This window comes from Salmo trutta, chromosome 14 (assembly GCF_901001165.1).
Source record: "Salmo trutta chromosome 14, fSalTru1.1, whole genome shotgun sequence".
NCBI lineage: Eukaryota > Metazoa > Chordata > Actinopteri > Salmoniformes > Salmonidae > Salmo > Salmo trutta.
Window position 1 is genome coordinate 60,051,653 of NC_042970.1, and position 18,711 is coordinate 60,070,363.

Genomic DNA, 18,711 nt, shown 5'->3' on the forward strand with positions numbered 1-18,711 from the left:
GGAAAATGTTATAGTTAGGGATGGAAATTTCAGGGTTTTAGGTGGCCTTCCTAAGCCAGGATTCAGACACGGCTAGGACATCCAGGTTGGCAGAGTGTGCTAAAGCAGTGAATAAAACAAACTTAGGGAGGAGGCTTCCAATGTTAACATGCATGTAACCAAGATTTTTACGCTTACAGAAGTCAACAAATGAGAGCGCCTGGGGAATGGGAGTGGAGCTAGGCACTGCAGGGCCTGGATTAACCTCTACATCACTAGAGGAACAGAGGAGGAGTAGGATAAGGGTACAGCTAAAGGCTATAAGAACTGATCGTCTAGTGAATTCGGAACAGAGAGTGAAAGGAGCAGGTTTCTGGGCACGGAAGAATAGATTCAAGGCATAATGTACAGACAAGGGTATTGTAGGATGTGAATACAGTGGAGGTAAACCTAGGCATCGAGTGACGATGAGAGAGGTAATGTCTCTAGAGATGAAAACTCTCTTGGTAGATAGTGTGGTCTACAGCTTATCATGAGATAGTCTACCTCAGGTGAGCAAAACCTTGAGACTTCCTTAGATTTTGTGCACCAGCTGTTGTTGACAAATATACATATCACCTTGTCTTACCAGAGGCCGCTGTTCTATCCTGCCGAAAAAGCTTAAAACACGCCAGCTGTATGTTAATCATTTCGTCGTTCAGCCACGACTTGGTGACACATAAGATATTACAGTTTTTAATGTCTCGTTGGTAGGATATACGTGCTCGTAGTTCGTCTATTTTATTATCGATTAATTGTACGTTGGCTAATAGGACCGATGGTAAAGGTAGATTACCCTCTCGGTGATGGATCCTTACAAGGCACCCGGACCGTCGTCCACGATATCTCCATCTTTTCCTCCTGAGAATGACGGGGATGAGGGCCCTGTCGGGTATCTGAAGTAAATCCTTCCCGTCCGACTCGTTGAAGAAAAATTGCTCCAGTACGGGGTGACTAATCGCTGCCCTGATATCAAGAAGCTATTTTCGGTCATAAGACACGGTGGCAGAAACATTATGTACAAAATAAGTTACAAATAAGGTGAAAAAACATACACAATAGCACAATTGTTTACAGGATCGTAAAACGACAGCCATCTCTTTCGGCACCATTATTCAACACTCAAGTAAAAGGGAAAGTAACCCAGTAAAATCCTACTTGAGTAAATGTTTAAAAGTATCAAAGAGGTTAAAAGTATTTGATTTTAAATCTACTTACAAAAGTAAATGTAATTGCTAAAATATACTTAAGCACCAAAAGTAAAAGTATAAATCATTTCAAATTCCTTATATTAAGCAAACCACACCATTTTCTTGTTTTTTTTCATTATGTATAGCCAGGGGCATGCTCCAACACTCAGACATCGTTTACAAATGAATCATGTGTTTAGTGAGTCTGACAGATCAGAGGCAGTAGGGATGACCAGGGATGTTCTTCATAAGTGTGTGAATTAGACAATTTTCCTATCCTGCTAAGCATTCAAAATGTAACGAGTACTTTTGGGTGTCAGGGAAAATGTATGGAGTAAAAAGTATATAATTTTCTTTAGGTATGTAGTGAAGTAAAAGTTGTCAAAAATATAAATAGTTATGTACAGATATCCCCCAAAACTCCTTAAGTAGTACTTTCAAGTATATTTTATGAATTACTTTACACCAAAGCACTTACAGTTTGATGCATACATTCGATAAATCAATCCAGCGTACTGTATGGAGCACACAGAACGTTTTCGAACACACCGACAACGTCATTGCATTTTGGTACAGAACTACATTCGTTTCCAATGAAACATTGCGTTTGCCTTTCTGCATATATACATATAGTAAAGAGTATATATATATAAATAGTATATATATATATACACAATACAATATATAAATAGTATATATATATATACACAATACAATATATACGTACTAATATATATATATATATATATATATATATATATATATGCCTTTCTGCCCTTGAGCAGGGCAGTTAACTCCCAACAACAACTGCTCCCCGGGCGCCGATGACATGGATATTGATTAAGGCATCCCCTCGCACCTCTCTGATTCAGACGGGTTGGGTTAAATACCGAAGACACATTTCGTTGAATGCATTCCGTTATGCAACTGACTAGGTATACCCTTTTCGATTTCATGACATATGCACACTGTATCGTAACAGCAAGCGCGCCACAACTGTAATACAACAGTCAGCTACTCTAGTAGTGTATGTACAGCGTTCTTTTCCCCACTAAAACTAAGTGTGCAAGGTTGATTCAAAGTCTTTGAGGTGACCAAGAAGACATGAGTGTATCCTTACAGGGTGAGAAGACAAAGTAGCCACCGGTCACCGACTGCTGTGAGCGTGCATTTTTCTTATTTCATTATTCAGAGATAGTTCATTTTTGTTATTTACAGCTACTTTTTTTGTAGGTCAATAGATTGCGAAAGTTATTTTTGTATACAGGCATCAAAGGAACTTCTAGGAAGGAGTTGTTTCACCCGAACTGCTTTCGCTTCCGGACAAAATATTGCCCGATGCGCATGCGCTCCCCCAACATGGCAGCTCAGGTAGAACTGTCATGTTTAGATACATTTCCAACGCACTTAAATCCTTTGCACGTGCTTGTTATCAAGTCACAATTTAGATATGCGTTTCCAAGTTGCATTGAGCCTACTTCGACCCTTTTATTCACATCACGGAAGCTTCAAACACTCGGGAAAACTGCCGTTTTGCTCTGCGCGCACTCAACAGAGGAGACGTCAGGTTGTGGGGCGGATGGAAACAACACAACTTTAAAGCTGTACACAAGTAAGATCTTTCTCAAACACTACGGTCTCCAGGATGATATAAGGGGAGTTGTACGCTCACTGTCACCGTTTTCCATTAGAAAAGTTGTTATAGGGGCACGAACAAGACAGAGTTTCAAGTGGGCAAACTCGGATAAGTTTTCCAATGGACTTCTCATACTGGCTTCGTGCCAAGGTCAACCACTATTGGCACGACAAGGGGACTCGCTATCACTTCCCTATCACCCTTTACTTGGAGATGATATATCTCAAGTGCAACACTTTCTGTTCGACTTAGTTGTGTTGGAGTGTACACCTATAACGCAGGGGATGATAACAATCAACACAACAGTGGTGGTCACCGACTGCAGAGACATTGCGCAACATGGTGCACTGGAGACCTCGAATGCTTTGGCTACTAGAAATCTGACCTCGCTATTTGTCTCTGATTTTGCACACTACGCGAATAGTCTTGGCGGGGGAAGCTCTTTACTTGACAACAGGCAAGTATTGGACTCGAGTTTATCCGCTTTTTTGCAAGCACTGGAGTGTAGGCTGGATGTCAGAATCGTGGATATTCATCGCTTGTACCGTCAAGGGAGAATTGTACTAGTGGAGAAGCGCGATGCTAAAATCGATTTAGACAGTACTATTTTCGTAAGCAAACAGTTGCTGCTCAAACTCGGGTTATTCAACCGTGAGTGGGTAGTGGTGTCTAGGTTTAACTGCTCATCAGAAACGACAAAGACGTCCTACAGAGGCGAATCCCTGCCAAGTCCCGGCCAAGCCGATGATAACGCACCTGGCAAAGAGCCATCTACGGGCGCCGAAATGGTCCACCTCGGCTTGGTTGTTGTGGCAGATTTCAGCAAGTGTGCGGAGTTGGACCTTCAAGACAACGTTGGCTTCATATCGCCGACTCATTGGTTCAACTTGTCAAACGGAGAGCCAGCGCCAGTCAGTAGCAGAGCTGTGAAGATAAAGGTGAGTAAATATTTGTACATATTTGTTCTTACATTTTAGTTGAAAGTTAAGTGTTGTGCGACGACCTCCATGTCCATTTGCATGCAGGTTGTCATTGCAACTCTAAACTTTTTTTCTTAGTTTATATTCAAATGAATTTGAATAGGTTAAAGGGAAAGTTTAATATGAAAGGGATGCGCATGCCCATATACGCCAATTCTCAAATCCTGGAACATCCAAGCAACTGACAATTTGGGACACAGATTTGTCTTCGCATAATAATGATCATAATGCTGAATTATTTGCTGCATTTCTTTGAATTATCTCAGAGATGGAACTGGGTCGTTTCTCAGTCAGGTCTTCAGCTTTCTGAGAGCCTCTCTCGATCAGCATCACCGCTGTTAGCCAAAGAGCTCCACATTGATGCTGTCATCTCCCCAGAATACAATTCTCATGGTCCCTTTGACAGTATTCTCTGTGAGCACTTTACCATACCAAGGTTAGTGAAATACTCTGCCCTTCTATCTGTACTAATTATAAAAATGTTTTGTATTCATTGGTAACCATACGGAAGTGAATGGGCTGAAATTGGGGAGGGACTACCTGAATTTGGCCTATAAGAAACTCCCATTTTCTGTTTGTTGCAAAAGGTTTTTCTATTGTGTGCACTAATGAATGCGACTCTGGCCTTGGTTTGTGCTTCATACTGTTGTTGGTTTGTTGCATCTTCCCTGTAGGATTTGTTTTGCATGCACCGTGCTGTATTTTACCTTTTATCTTTTACCTTTGTTCCTTCTCTCCCAGACTTGTGCAGCTGGGCGGTGTTTTGGGCATCCCATCTGAAGGACATCCTGAAGTCATGGAGAGCAACTCTGAGGGAATCACAAGGTCCACACGTCAAGCAGACTAATGCTTACACTTATTTATCCATTTACACTCGGAACAACCGAGGGAGGTTGACCATAATGATTTAACAAATGTTTCTCCTATACTACAGTGTGTGTCAGATAAAATGGCGTGCCACCATATCTTGCTGCTTTACGTCAAATCAACATGAGCACATGATTGGTTATTCGATGACACTTTTCTTACTTCGAACTCTGAACTTTCGTTAGGTGGCCGGTTGTGTATTTCAAAGTGAAAAAGGTTTGTGGCTCTACAGAGGAGGAAGACCAAGGTCCTTACCTTGCAGACACTGTCCACACATCTCTATACATGGTACGTTTCAACTTTTTACATAAAATGTCACATCAATAGCCAGATTCAGACAGTTTTAAGACCGCATGCATAAAGTGAACATTCAATACTAGTTATGTCTTGCTCTTTTGAGTGGTGAAGTATGTATTTCAATAGGCCTACGCTTGGAACTAAGCTAGTGCAAGGCCTCCAAAATGTTGAGATACCCCTACCTGAGGTATAACAAAACACAACCATGTTTTCAGATATCTTTAAGTTCTCCCATATATGAAATGGGATGTGCATGTAAAAATGTACAAATACATTACTGCAAAAGGGTTTACATTTGATAGATGTTGTGACACCCCTTAACTCAAAAAGTGCAGAATAATGTCCGGCTGGAGGGGTGTGGGTCACGTAAGCTCATGTAACCCCATATTGCAAGCTCTGATATTGCTAAAATTGTAAATACAAGTAGTCAGCTGTCTGCCCTACATACACAAACAGACAGCATTAGGATATCTTAATGCATCTTTGAAATGTAGAGCTGTAAACACACATATACAATAGTCGTAAATATCAACTATGAATAGTTATGTCAACTTCACTTTTTGGTAGCTATTCAATAGACAACTTTCCAAGTTAAATTTGTTCTCATTCAGTGCTGTATGGTCCTGCCTGAGAAAAATCCATACAGTTACATGTTTTTTGATGTTGTGGCTATTGTGATTTTTTTTTTATATATATTTCTGCCCTTGAGCAAGGCAGTTAACAACAACTGTTCCCCGGGTGCTGATGACATGGATATTGATTAAGGCATCCCCTCGCACCTCTCTGATTCAGACGGGTTGGGTTAAATACCGAAGACACATTTCGGTTGAATGCATTCAGTTGTGCAACTGACTAGGTATACCCCCTTTCTCTTTCACGACATAAGCACACTGTATCGTAACAGCAAGGACGCCACAACTGTAATACAACAGTCAGCTACTCTAGTAGCTATGTACAGCCTTCTTTTCCCCACTAAAACTTAAGTGTGCAAGGTTGATTCACAGTCTTTGAGGTGACCAAGACAATGTATCCTTACAGAGTGAGAAGACAAAGTAGCCAGTGGTGGTTGTAGTTCTGGGGCCTGACCTGTATCCAGTGGTGGTTGTAGTTCTGGGGCCTGACCTGTAGCCAGTGGTAGTTGTAGTTCTGGGGCCTGACCTGTAGCCAGTGGTAGTTGTAGTTCTGGGGCCTGACCTGTAGCCAGTGGTGGTTGTAGTTCTGGGGCCTGACCTGTAGCCAGTGGTGGTTGTAGTTCTGGGGCCTGACCTGTAGCCAGTGGTGGTTGTAGTTCTGGGGCCTGATCAGCTTGCACAGCTAACTGGTCATTCTTGGCAAGCTGCAGCGACAAGAGCAGTGTCCTTCCTGTATGACTGGTGGGGTATTGGGGCTGTAGGGTGATCAGTTTTCATTTCTACAGTTCGCTATTGTCAGTTAGCAGATGAAGCTTGCATACCAAAGAGACCCATTGACTAAGTGGAATGTTATCCCAGCCTGAATGATGCTTGGGGATACTGTTTGGTTGTAAGGAGAGTCTGTAACGGCTGTCACAAACATACTATTTTTTTATATATTGAATGTGGCAAAAAGTCCTGCAGGTCATGTCGTACATATTTCTTTATATTCCTTTGGAAGTCAGTTAGGATGATAATTTGTCCGATATTAACTGTGGGAGGTTGGCATTGATAACGGACTGGGGCATGCCCAGCAGGAGATGTGGAGTGTGACAGAACCTGTGAGGGTGACCTCAGGTTACGTAGAGGTTAGCTAGTGTAGCTAGGTCATAGACTATGATTAAGAAGCATTGGTTTTGAGGGACATAGCACAGTTCCACACACATACATTTGAAGATGGACAGTAAAAGGGTTGCAGAGGAGCATGAAAGCTAATTCTTCACATGTGAGTCCAGTTCAGGTTGGTAGCAAAATGGGTACATATTAAGGCAATGCACACCAGCATTTTCCAGATGGCAATTTGGCTGTGAATGGCCTGACGTGTGGCAGTCCAGTACCATGGTGTCTCTAGTAGTGCCCGAGGGAAGGACTGATGCTGGAGTGGGCTTATCAAGGACTGTTCTGGGAGATTCAAGATGGTATTGACATTGGAGAGGTTCAATTCCTATGACGTGAAGGCCCACAAAGTTGATGGAATTTCTTGTCATTGAGTGTCAGGTTGTGTTAGTTCATTGTAGTTAACACTTGCTTTATGCGCTTGTCATGTGTCGTTGCATTCTCTTCATACACTATAGCTGTCACCAAGTCAATATATACAGCGACTCCAGGGCAGACAGCCAGGATGGTCGGCATGTTTGTCTGGAAGAAGCAATGTGCCAGCTCAACCTGAACAGGATAAAAGCCACCGGAACATCTCGTTGTGCTTCACAAATGCAGTGAGCCAGCGGGAGGTCATGTTTGATTCAGACGGACAAATTAGACTAGCAATGAATCAAAGCTCACTTCTAAATTATAAGGAGGTGACTTAACAGCCCAATCCTGGAGTGGCATGTTATACCACAGTGGGGGGCAAGTTGTAGAGCTAGGGACCGAGTGTCAGAACCCAGGGTTGGATTCTCTTTCATTTCGTTGGAGCCTCCCGGTTGTCTCATTGATCGTCAAAGAGGCTTGTGGCTTGGAATACTTGAGGCTGCCATGCCTTGCAGTCTGCTGCCTTTTTTATATATCCAGACAAAGGTGTTTGAGTGTATATGGTGGGCATATTGGATTTCTACCATCGATGAAGTACACACAAATAGTCTTGACCCAACGTAATTGCGACAGTAGGGGCTAAACAATTCCAATTCAAAGAGGAACCTTTGACTGAAAAAATTACAGTTTTCAGTGTCTGCGATACAACCATCCATTTCAATAATGGGAGACCTTAGAGATATGGAAAAGCATGGTTCTGTTTGCTATACCTTGGGCAGGGGTATCTCAAAAGCTAAAGCCATTTTGAGGATTGTCTACTAGCTTAAAAGTAGAGATGTCACAAACATCAAAGTGAACATGACTAGACCCCTTACAAGTTTGGAGACTGCATCGCATTTGCTAGCAAAGACATTTGCGTTGGCTAATTTAACAATAAATAAGATTGTTTCACTCCACTGTTTGCCATGATTAGCTCATCATTAGCTCATCGGCTAAAATTATTTACAGTTATTTAGCAACCGCTCCTACACTCTTCTGCTGCTTCAAACACCTGTCTCAAAATGACAAGGTTTCTCCAGTTGTTTACTTTTTGCAACTGACACACACCTTCCATGCATATTACTTGTCCTTTTTAGGGAGGCTCCACCAATAGCCTGGCTCCCTGTTCCCTTGTTGGCGAGGAGCCTTCCCTCTGGACTAGCCTGTCTCCCCCTGGGCTCTCCAGCACCGTGGACCAATTCTCCACTATCATCCAGCCCCACATGAATGAAAGGTCAGTGTTAACTCAGCAGAATGACATCATCTTACACAACTGGGCTGTATTCATTAGTGCAAACCATAGCAAAAGGTTTTGCAATGTAAAACGCTTTGCAACAGAAACGAGAGTTTCTTATCAGACATCTTATTGGAAGTTCAGGTAGTCCTTCCCCGTTTTCTATTTGGAGTCTCGTAAGTACGGTCCTGGGCATCTTCCTGAAAACAGACACGGACATAAATGCAATTCAAATCATCCCGGTTACCATTATTGGCTTGTATATGTCAGCTGATACCGCAGACCAAGGGCAACACGGTAAACAATATGTAAAGTGTAAGTGAACAAGATTTAGTCATAGCCAATATAACAGGATACTTACTGTATGTAGAATAACTGTTATCCGCACTCCTTTTTATCTCTATGCTGACTTATTTTGTATCAACTTTGTTTTCAAGCTCTGCTGCTCTGATGAGCGGGTGCACCATCCTCCTCCTGGGACCGAGTGGCAGTGGCAAATTCACCTCTGTCAGAGCTGCATGCCGTAGACTCCATCTGCACTTAGTGAAGGTATCCTTCAGAATCACACAACTGGCTTACTACAAGATTGAATTAAAATACAAATGTACATGTATTAGTTTTTATGGGGTTACTCGCTCTATAGCCATTAGAATTGAGGTTGTAATATGATTCATTTCATGTGAAATACTCAGTCCGTAAGCAGATCAAATCTAAGGCTATCCTCACCCTTAGTTACGGGACTTAACTTTAGTCTTAAGTTGCTTATGTTAAATGTTTGGAAATGTTCAAAAGTTTCCTCTCTCTGCCCCTGTGCAGGTGGACTGCGTGACCCTCTGCGCCGACACGGCCGCCGCCTGCGAGGCGAAGATGAAGTCTGTCTTCCAGCGAGCCGAGGCCCACCGACCGTGCATCCTGCTGCTCAGGAACCTGCAGCTGCTGGGCCAGCCCAGGGATGGCACCGAGGACGATGCCAGGGTCATAGCCGCCCTGTGCCAGTTCATTGCCCACGCCCCTGCCAGGTAGCCCATCCATCTTAACCAAGGCTAGAATTCAGTCGATCCCGGCCATAGCCATGTTTATGCAGTGCCTTTGTTACTACTACTGTAAGCTTCTGCCTGTGCGCGCGCATGCACACACACACACACACGATGGCGCTGACGGAGATGGCAGCATCGCAACTTTTTTACATTATTAGCTCAGGAAATGTTTTGTGTCATTACATACAGCCGGGAAGAACTATTGGATATTAGAGTGGCGGTAACTCACCAGAACTACCAGCATTACGACCAGGAATACGACTTCCCTGGAGCAGATCCTTTCTTCACTCTCCCCAGAGCAATAGAACTTATTCCAGAGGCCGACCCAAAACATCGGCGGCTGAGGATTGGCACTCGAGCCGGCCTGCTGGTTCGACTTAGGTGTTCACACCACCCACCGCTTCCGAGTATATTACTCGCTAATGTTCAGTCTTTGGATAACAAAGTTGATGAGCTTAGAGCAAGGACATCGGGGCCTGTAACATACTTTGTTTCACGGAAACATGGCTCTCTTGGGATACTCTGTCAGAGTCGGTAAAGCCAGCAGGATTCTCAGTACCTCGCGCAGACAGGAATAAATATCTCTCCAGGAAGCAGAAGGGAGGAGGGGTGTGTTTCATGATTAACGATTCATGGTGTAATTCTAGGAACATACAGGAACTCAAGTCATTTTGTTCACCCGACCTAGAATACCTCACAATTAAATGCCAACCATATTATCTCCCAAGAGAATTCTCCTCCGTTATCGCCACGGCCGTTTATATCCCACCTCAAGCAGAAACCTCAACGGCCCTCAAAGAACTTCACTGGAATTCATGCAAACTGGAAACCACATATCCTGAGGCTGCATTTATTGTAGCTGGGGATTTTAACAAAGCAAATCTGAGGACTAGGCTGCTGAAGTTCTATCAACATATTGACTGTCCTACTCGCGCTACTAAGACTCTCGACCATTGCTACTCAAACTTCCGAAATGCTTAGAAGGCCCTCCCCCGCCCTCAGTTCGACAAATCTGACCAAGACTCCATCTTGCTCCTCCCGTCCTATAGGCAGGAACTCAAACAGGAAGTGCCCGTGCTTCGTACTATTCAATGCTGGTCTGACCAATCGGAATCCACACTTCAGGATTGTTTTGATCACGTGGACTGGGATATGTTCCGGGTAGCTTGCGGAAATAACCTAGACGCATACACAGATACAGTGACTAAGTTCATAAGGAAGTGTATAGGCGATGTAGTTCCCACTGTGACTATTAAAACCTACCCTAACCAGAAACCGTGGATAGATGGTGGCAATTGAGCGAACCTGAATGCGCGAACCACCGCATTTAACCAGGGCAAGGTGACTGGTAATATGGCAGAATATAAACAGTGTAGTTATTCAATCCGCGTAAGCATTTCGCTACACCCGCAATAACATTAGCTAATCATGTGTATGTGACCAATAAAATTTAATTCGACACACTTCTTATTCCAATAACTGGAAGCATCTACACGGTGATAGTGTTTGTTTTTCTGTTAGATAAAGGGACCTATTGCGTAAATAACGCAATGTGAATTCAGTTGAATTGAGCCACCAGACCTTATTGCAACAACAAGAAACAAAATGTTACTTTCAGTATGATTGAATGAAGGGCAAAGAAGGAACGGCTACGTCTATAACCTCCGTCACTCTTTCCCCCTCCCCCTTAGTGTGGTCGTGGTGGCGGCGGTGAGTAAACCCCGGGAGCTGTCGTCCGACGTGATGGCAGCCTTTATCCACCAGGTGTCGATAGAGAGCCCCAGTGAGGAGCAGCGCCGGGCCATGCTGGCCAGCCTCAGCGAGGGCATGCCCCTGGGAAGGGACGTCAACCTGGCCAGGCTGGCAAAGCACACTGCGGTGAGATCCATAGCATGGTTTTAGCCATTATATTAATACTTCATAGACACCAGCCCAATTCTCATTCTCCCCAAAATGTCTGTTCACTTGTTCACATCCCCCTTCAAAGATTTAAAAGGCACCAGATTGGTTTAGAGAGCAATTGAGAATCTATGGAAGTGAGTTTGGTTTTGTGGAAGACACACATTCGGAAGGACCATGACTTTTGATGGTCCTTCTAACACCTCCCCCTCTGTCCTCTTTTTATATTTCTCTCTATACCTCCCTCTCGACTCACAGGGCTTTCTTTTGGGGGACCTCAGTGCACTGCTGACTCAGGCTGGTAAATCTGCCCACGGAAGGATACTCCAGTCCTGGTGAGTCGTCCACCCGCAATTGCTCTCCTCTTCCCCACTGAATATCCGCTGAACTCTAGCAACTATGCACAATGTGTTGTTCTTGTTATGTTGTATATTGTGTCCTATTCCTTGTGATTGTCTCTGTTGGCTGCATAACCAAGTTTACTACTACTTAAAAAAATGAATTATTTCAAAAGGACATCATACCACTACAGAATGACTGAGGCAGGCATTTGTGTTCAGTTTCCCAGAGGGGGCCAGTGTGCAGGAGGAAGAGGACCTATGTGCCTGTGGGGTAACCGTCCTGTCCCAGGACTTTACCAATGCCTTGGAGACCCTCCAAGACGCCCACTCTCAGGCCATCGGAGCCCCGAAGGTACACCCCGAACACGGCTATTTCTCAAATGATCTAAATAATCGTCCCTTTCCTTGCCTCCTCTCCTACATTGCATTGGTCTGAAAGAACTGACCAGGTGAAAGCCAGTCTAATGATGACCTTCCACCATATTGTTTTCCAGTCAGTGCAGTTAAAGGAGAGATGAGGAGAGGACAATTATTATTATTTTTTTCTTTTTTTTAATTAAGTCATACATTTAATTTTTTTCAGTTTAGATGAAACCCATGTCTCTGTTACGATTCTCTACCCTTCTCCAGATGTTCACTAGTTCATTCCCCCTCATGCATTTAAAAACCATATGATTTGTTACAAGCATGGCTGGAGGGAGTTTCCCACATATTCTTCATACCAGTCCGTTCCTTTTAAATCCATGAGTGGAAGTGTACGAGTGCACACTTCACGATGGGTAGAGAATTAGACTGTAGCCCATGTTTCACTGGCTCAGAGGAGGCTACTGACACTGATCAACTGCTTATGGTGGAGAAGTGTAACGTGTGTGTGTGTGTGGTCAGATCCCCAGTGTGCGCTGGCAGGACGTTGGCGGCCTGCAGCAGGTGAAGCGGGAGATCCTCGACACGGTGCAGCTGCCCCTGGAGAGGCCCGAGCTGCTGTCCCTGGGCCTGCGCCGCGCCGGCCTGCTCCTCTACGGGCCTCCCGGCACGGGCAAGACCCTGCTGGCCAAGGCTGTGGCTACCGAGTGCTCCATGACCTTCCTCAGGTAGGAGACAACCAGAGGAGCCTGGATGACTGGGTCAAGTTCAGTTGGGCACACTGTAGTGAAACAGTTGCAACGGAAAAAAGTGTTTCTTGTTGGACAGGTTCAGATAGCACCTCCCTGTTTTCACGCAATGTTTCTCCCAACTGTACATGACCCTGGTGTCAGGAAAAAAGGGATGAGAAAGCTGGAGAAATAGACATTTCTTATATAGAGCCAACATTCCCTATTCTAAGTGACGGAGGAGTGTCTGTTCTACATAATAGATTTCTATCCGATTGTTCTGTACTGTTGCACCCCCCTGACCCCGACACCGGGTAATGAGCATCTTGTGGTGAATAAGCGGATCATCCATATTTCTTACACACATTCAGCTGAATGATTGTGCTTGAATCCTGATGGCTTTGTCTTCCTCTTCGTTTAGTGTCAAAGGCCCAGAACTCATAAACATGTACGTGGGTCAAAGCGAGGAGAACGTGAGAGAGGGTGAGTGTAGTAGTGGAGTTAGATGGCTGTTTGTTTAACTCCCCTGGCGCATGGCGTGCCAGTAAGGTTTCGTCAAAGTGACCTTTCTGCGTTGCACGCGTTTATCTCAACTCTAAATCAGGCCCTAGTTGAATACATGCAATCAACTGTAAGTGTTGAATACATGCAATCAACTGTAAGTGTTGTGTACATTTCAAAAGCAGAGCAGTTTACACCTCTCTGTAAAACCCTGATGGTCTATTGACCGACACATCCCTGTGAGATCCAACAAATTGTTTGCAGAGGATCCAAGCTCACTACTACTTTTGTACTGCCTTATGCTTGTTCTTCTTCATGCTCCTGTTGCATTGTCTGAAAACATCCTAGTGAAGACAAGAGGTCAAGTCTAAATATACGCATTTACACTACCGTTCAAAAGTTTGGGGTCACTTAGAAATGTCCTTGTTTTTGAAAGAAAATCACTTTTTTTTTTTTTCCCATTAAAATAACATCACATTTTTTGGAAATACAGTGTAGACATTGTTAATGTTGTAAATTACTATTGTAGCTGGAAACGGCTTTTTTTATTTATTTATGGAATATCTACATAGGCGTACAGAGGCCCATTTATCAGCAACCATCACTCCTGTGTTCCAATGGCACGATGTGTTAGCTAATCCAAGTTTATCATTTTGAAAGGCTAATTGATCATTAGAAAACCCTTTTGCAATTATGCTAGCACAGCTGAAAACTGTTGTGCTGATTTAAAGAAGCAATAAAACTGGCTGCCTTTAGACTAGTTGAGTATCTGGAGCATCAGCATTTGTGAGTTCGATTACAGGCTCAAAATGTCCAGAAACAAACACCTTCCTTCTGAAACTCGTCAGTCTATTCTTGTTCTATATTCCATTCAAAATATTACATTCAAATTGTAGCCGTTTCCAGCTACAATAGTCATTCACAACATTAACAATGTCTACACTGTATTTCTGATCAATTTGATGTTATTTTAATGGACAACAAATGTGCTTTTCTTTTTAAAAACAAGGGCATTTCTAAGTGACCCCAAACCTTTGAACGGTAGTGTACATTTTGTGAGAGCCAATGCCCTATGATGTGACTGTTGTTCCTCTCTCTCGTTCAGTGTTCTCCAAAGCTCGAGCGGCGGCCCCTTGTATCATCTTCTTTGACGAGCTGGATTCTCTAGCTCCCAACAGAGGGCGCAGTGGAGACTCTGGTGGAGTCATGGACAGGTGGGTGGGATTGATTTTTGGACAATACACCACTGAAAATGTATCATTATGATTATTTTTTTAAAATCATTTCGACAAAGCAGTTAGATCACGTCATAAAATATTATGCGACAAACAGGTTATTTTGGAGATCCAGAGTCACCCTTGTTTGACAAACATTTTCCGTAGGCGAAACTGGGCCTTTTACATTCCATTTCTCTCATTGAGGCCAATGAAAGTGTGTGGCTATTGAATAATCTTAGTACTGACACACTGTCATTTTGTGGAGTGTTAAAATATCATGAAGGTGTTTTGCGTGTTCAGAAGATCAGTGACTGTCTTTTCTTGTAAAACCCTGCTTCCCTCCATTTTATATAGGATCAGTTTACCCTCCCCAAATTCTGACCTTAATCGTTGGGGGGAAACAACAGAAAACTGATCATAGCTCAGTGCCTAAGGACAACTTCATCCTCTTCCTTGTTTGAACCTGATCTCTGTTAACTGTAGGGTGGTCTCTCAGCTCCTGGCTGAGCTCGACGGACTTCACTCCTCTGGGGACGTGTTTGTGATTGGCGCCACCAACCGGCCAGACCTGCTCGATCAATCATTGCTCAGACCTGGCAGGTGAGATTCAAATTACGGTTTGTCTAGTCAATCAGTGTGAGTCTCCTCACAAAGCAAATGTTTATGTAGTATACACCTACAGGCATGTACCTTCTGAAAAAGTCAACATTTAGATGTTGGACAAGTCTGTACTTTATTGTTCTAAAAGCCTCTTTTTTTTCTGTCTTTTCCATTATGTTTTTGACCTTATGGTTTCCTCTGCTGCTTTTTCAGGTTTGACAAATTGGTGTATGTTGGGATCAATGAAGACAAAGAGTCTCAGCTGCAAGTTCTGAAGGCCATAGTCAGAAAGTATGTGTGTCCTGCCTGATTATCATTTACTGTCAAACATGAACAGCAAAAAGCTGGTAAAACTACTGGTGTTTTTTTCAATAGTTATCCTCGCAGAATCAAGGTTAAAGTGCAGAAGTGTGTTACAGCACAAATACCATATGTTTGAATGTGAATTGCTATGCGTGTCTGTGTTTCTGTGCTCTCAGGTTCAAGGTGGACCCCAGCGTCAGTCTCCAGGATGTAGTGGAACGCTGCCCACCTCAGCTCACAGGGGCGGACATATATGCTCTCTGCTCCGACGCCATGACGTCTGCCATTAAGAGGAAGATTGCACGTGTCACTGATGGTACGTTTGGCCGTCACAAATGGAGACATGTACATTTTCCTTGTAAAGTTTGGTTAAAAATCCTCCTTCAGGTGTAAAAACAAACGTTGGTCTTAAATACAGGAATTTGAAAGCCTGCCTGAAACAGAAGAATGGAAAACTGGGATGTATGATTGCCTCAGTACCTCACTGTTCACATGAGTGGGCTAAACAAACGGTCAAATCATTTGAAAATACAACAGTTCCACTTTTAATATTTAAATGTAAATACAATGGTGAATCTTCAATGGTATCTTTATCTTGTCCATTTATTAAAAAACATACCTTTTGGCGTTTTTAAAATAAAATCAATGTGGACAATCTACCCAAATAATGTGCTTATAAAATCCATAGTCTCATTGCTATAAACCCATTTTGTTTATCAGCTGAATTCTTGCGTTTGTCCCGTTTATCCCTACAACCTCCTCGTATCATGTACTGTAGAAACCAACCATAAAATGAATATCTTATTTTGACAACACATGGACACATTACGAGATCATTCAGAGTCATGTTCAGAAGTTTTTACTACAGTGTAGAATTTGTGGCAATTATGTTTCTCTATGAATTTTTCATTCCACAAAAACTTAAACCATTATAAATGTTGTACTGGAAAATATATAAAATACCATTCTTTCATATCATCCCTTTCTAAATAATAATCTCATTTACTGTTAATAGTATTTTAAGAGATGACCGTCTCAGTTCCTAGAGCCCTATGGCAACCTCGAGCGTTAGTAACAAGTGCATTAGGGACTTATTTATCTCTTTCACACTCTCCTTTCTCTCCACGACCCCCTTCTACTCTGCTATATTCTCTACCCCCGTTTTATTGTTTCCACTGCCCCTCCATTTCTCTCTCTCTCCCTCTTTCACTCTCAGGTCTGGACACAGAGGATACTCCTCTCATACTCTCTGCTGAAGACTTTAACCAAGCGTTGGATTGCCTCAAACCGTCCGTCTCTGAACAAGAGCTGCTCAAATATAAACTCATTCAGCAGAAACTCACTGCAAAATAACCAAGCCACCCAAGCCTAGTGCCGCTCAATTATGACGCTAAGCTATTCTCTTCTGCATGCACTACATTACCCCAAATCCTCTACCGCAAGCGTGTATTCCTCAAGAGTGTTGGCTCTGCAAAAAACTGGGGTTGTGAAATTCTCTTCCTTTTCTCTGCACTAAGAGTGAATGAGCAGTGTCGTTTAGTCCAAGGGACCAAACTAGTACACAACCTAATTAATGCACAATATTGGATGTGGACCACATTTGTACAGTTTGCAAAATCAATCTGAACAGTCAACTTAAGGTTTGTGTTGTATATTTGTAACCACTAGTTTCTGACTTGAGCTTAAGCATCTGAACTTGGCAGTGTTCATGGCAGCAACAAATGCATATGAGTTGTTCAAATGAAAACTAGTATATCCATGGACCTCCTAGGAGTAAAGTTGGGACATCACTTTCCTATATCCTCAAAGTGACACTAGTGCTGCTGTTCTGTTTAGTTTCTCTATTCTCACTGGAGTTACTAGCCATATGTTGTCCAATTTAAGTCCATTAATTGCAAAGTTCTCTCTTACTGAGTCTTGCATTTCAACAGGATGTTCCAAATTTCGAGTGGTTTATTATTCCAATGCTTCCCCAACCTGAACTATTTTGAATGCTGGTTTCTTTTACAAGCCATCCTTTCAGAGACTTGTTTGAGCAACAAAAGACCCAGCCAAGCCATCAACAGTTCAAATAAAAACAATTAATATAATGGGTTGATGGAAAACCAGCATACTCAAGTTCTCCTTGACCAAGTTTTGGGTAACACTGGTTGGTGCAGAGTTTCCCCTTCCGCCCTGTAGATAATTTGCATAAAATAAATTCAGTAATACAAAATTCACAATTATGAAACATTTTAAAAATATGAATCACTTAAGTACAGTTTAGAACAAATACATATTGAAACAAAGCTACCGCATTAATCCATGAGAATGTATCCGGTCACACTTTATATTAAGTTGGCAGTTTATTGTTTTAAGAAATAATTTGTTACAGCATGAGTAAATATGAGTAACAAAGCTGATGATCCTCTGAGTGATGCATTGTTGGAGGAATTTCAATGTGTATGGTTCAAACCAAAGTTGAGCTTGAACTAGAGTTTAGTAATTATCTACGTTAATTTTGACTATTCCAATTTTGTCATTTGAAGATTGTGTAACGGAAGTTAAAGTATTTACATGTGAAATGGGACAACTTAGTGTAAAGTGTAACCATGAAAAATGAATAATTTATAATATTCAAAGATTGCTATCAATGTGAAAAACGATACTTATATTTTTGTATGGTGAGACATTGTGCTTCCCATCTCATGGTAGCAAAAATGACAATATGATTACAAAAGTAAGACAAACAAATCTATAAATTGTTAATTGTGTTAACTATAACTTTCAAATGGTGCAAACTTTTTTTGCTAGCGAGGTTAAGTGATTGTAATGTTTATGTAATTTATGATCTGATTTAAAAAAAAAAAAAAAAAAAAGTGTATTACTTGGGATGGTAAAATAAACTTTACCAAATTATTAACTTGCTTTACTTGAAACCTTGCCAATACATTGCAGTGTCATATATATTTTAAGTGCTTTGTTATTTCATGATACCTGATTTTGTGAAAGCTTGCCATTCACCTAAATACAATAGGCAATATTAGATAATGTAGTAAAAAAATAAACAAAATGTTAATTGCCAAACAGATTTTCTGTCTTGTCCATGGCACTGTAAAAGTAGACTTTATGATTTGAGTGTGAAAGTGTTGCCTAGAATTGTTACCTATTTGTAAAGGAATACAAGCATTTCGCCCCACCTGCAATAACATCTGCAAAATATGTGTATGTGACCCATACAATTTGATCAGATTTTTGAATGTTTACCTCAAGGTTTAACCTCTTCTCGCTCTGTTTTTCCCCTTTCAAGCCACTTGGATGGTTTATGTAAAATAAGGAAA

At 42.2% G+C, this 18,711-nt stretch overlaps 1 protein-coding gene across 1 annotated transcript; it reads left to right on the forward strand.

Moving 5' to 3' along the window:
* The first annotated feature begins 2,520 nt into the window (after positions 1 to 2,520).
* Positions 2,521 to 18,289, forward strand: LOC115208502 (peroxisome assembly factor 2). The gene is made up of 17 exons (XM_029776615.1): positions 2,521 to 3,782; positions 4,091 to 4,260; positions 4,566 to 4,649; positions 4,877 to 4,979; positions 8,266 to 8,402; positions 8,840 to 8,951; positions 9,219 to 9,421; positions 11,131 to 11,317; positions 11,597 to 11,673; positions 11,899 to 12,031; positions 12,565 to 12,770; positions 13,192 to 13,253; positions 14,377 to 14,485; positions 14,972 to 15,088; positions 15,302 to 15,379; positions 15,568 to 15,707; positions 16,608 to 18,289. Exons 1-17 carry the CDS (start codon positions 2,547 to 2,549, stop codon positions 16,742 to 16,744), a joined length of 3,291 nt encoding a protein of 1,096 aa, XP_029632475.1. The 5' UTR covers positions 2,521 to 2,546; the 3' UTR covers positions 16,745 to 18,289.
* The last annotated feature ends 422 nt before the right edge of the window (positions 18,290 to 18,711 follow it).

Bases quoted from the DNA above. Each gene is read 5' to 3' on its own strand.
- LOC115208502 (XM_029776615.1), top strand. From the start codon at position 2,547: ATGCGCATGCGCTCCCCCAACATGGCAGCTCAGGTAGAACTGTCATGT. The intron at 4,650-4,876 runs GTCCACACGTCA...AACTTTCGTTAG, and splicing joins AACTCTGAGGGAATCACAAG to GTGGCCGGTTGTGTATTTCA. The intron at 15,089-15,301 runs GTGAGATTCAAA...CTGCTTTTTCAG, and splicing joins TCATTGCTCAGACCTGGCAG to GTTTGACAAATTGGTGTATG.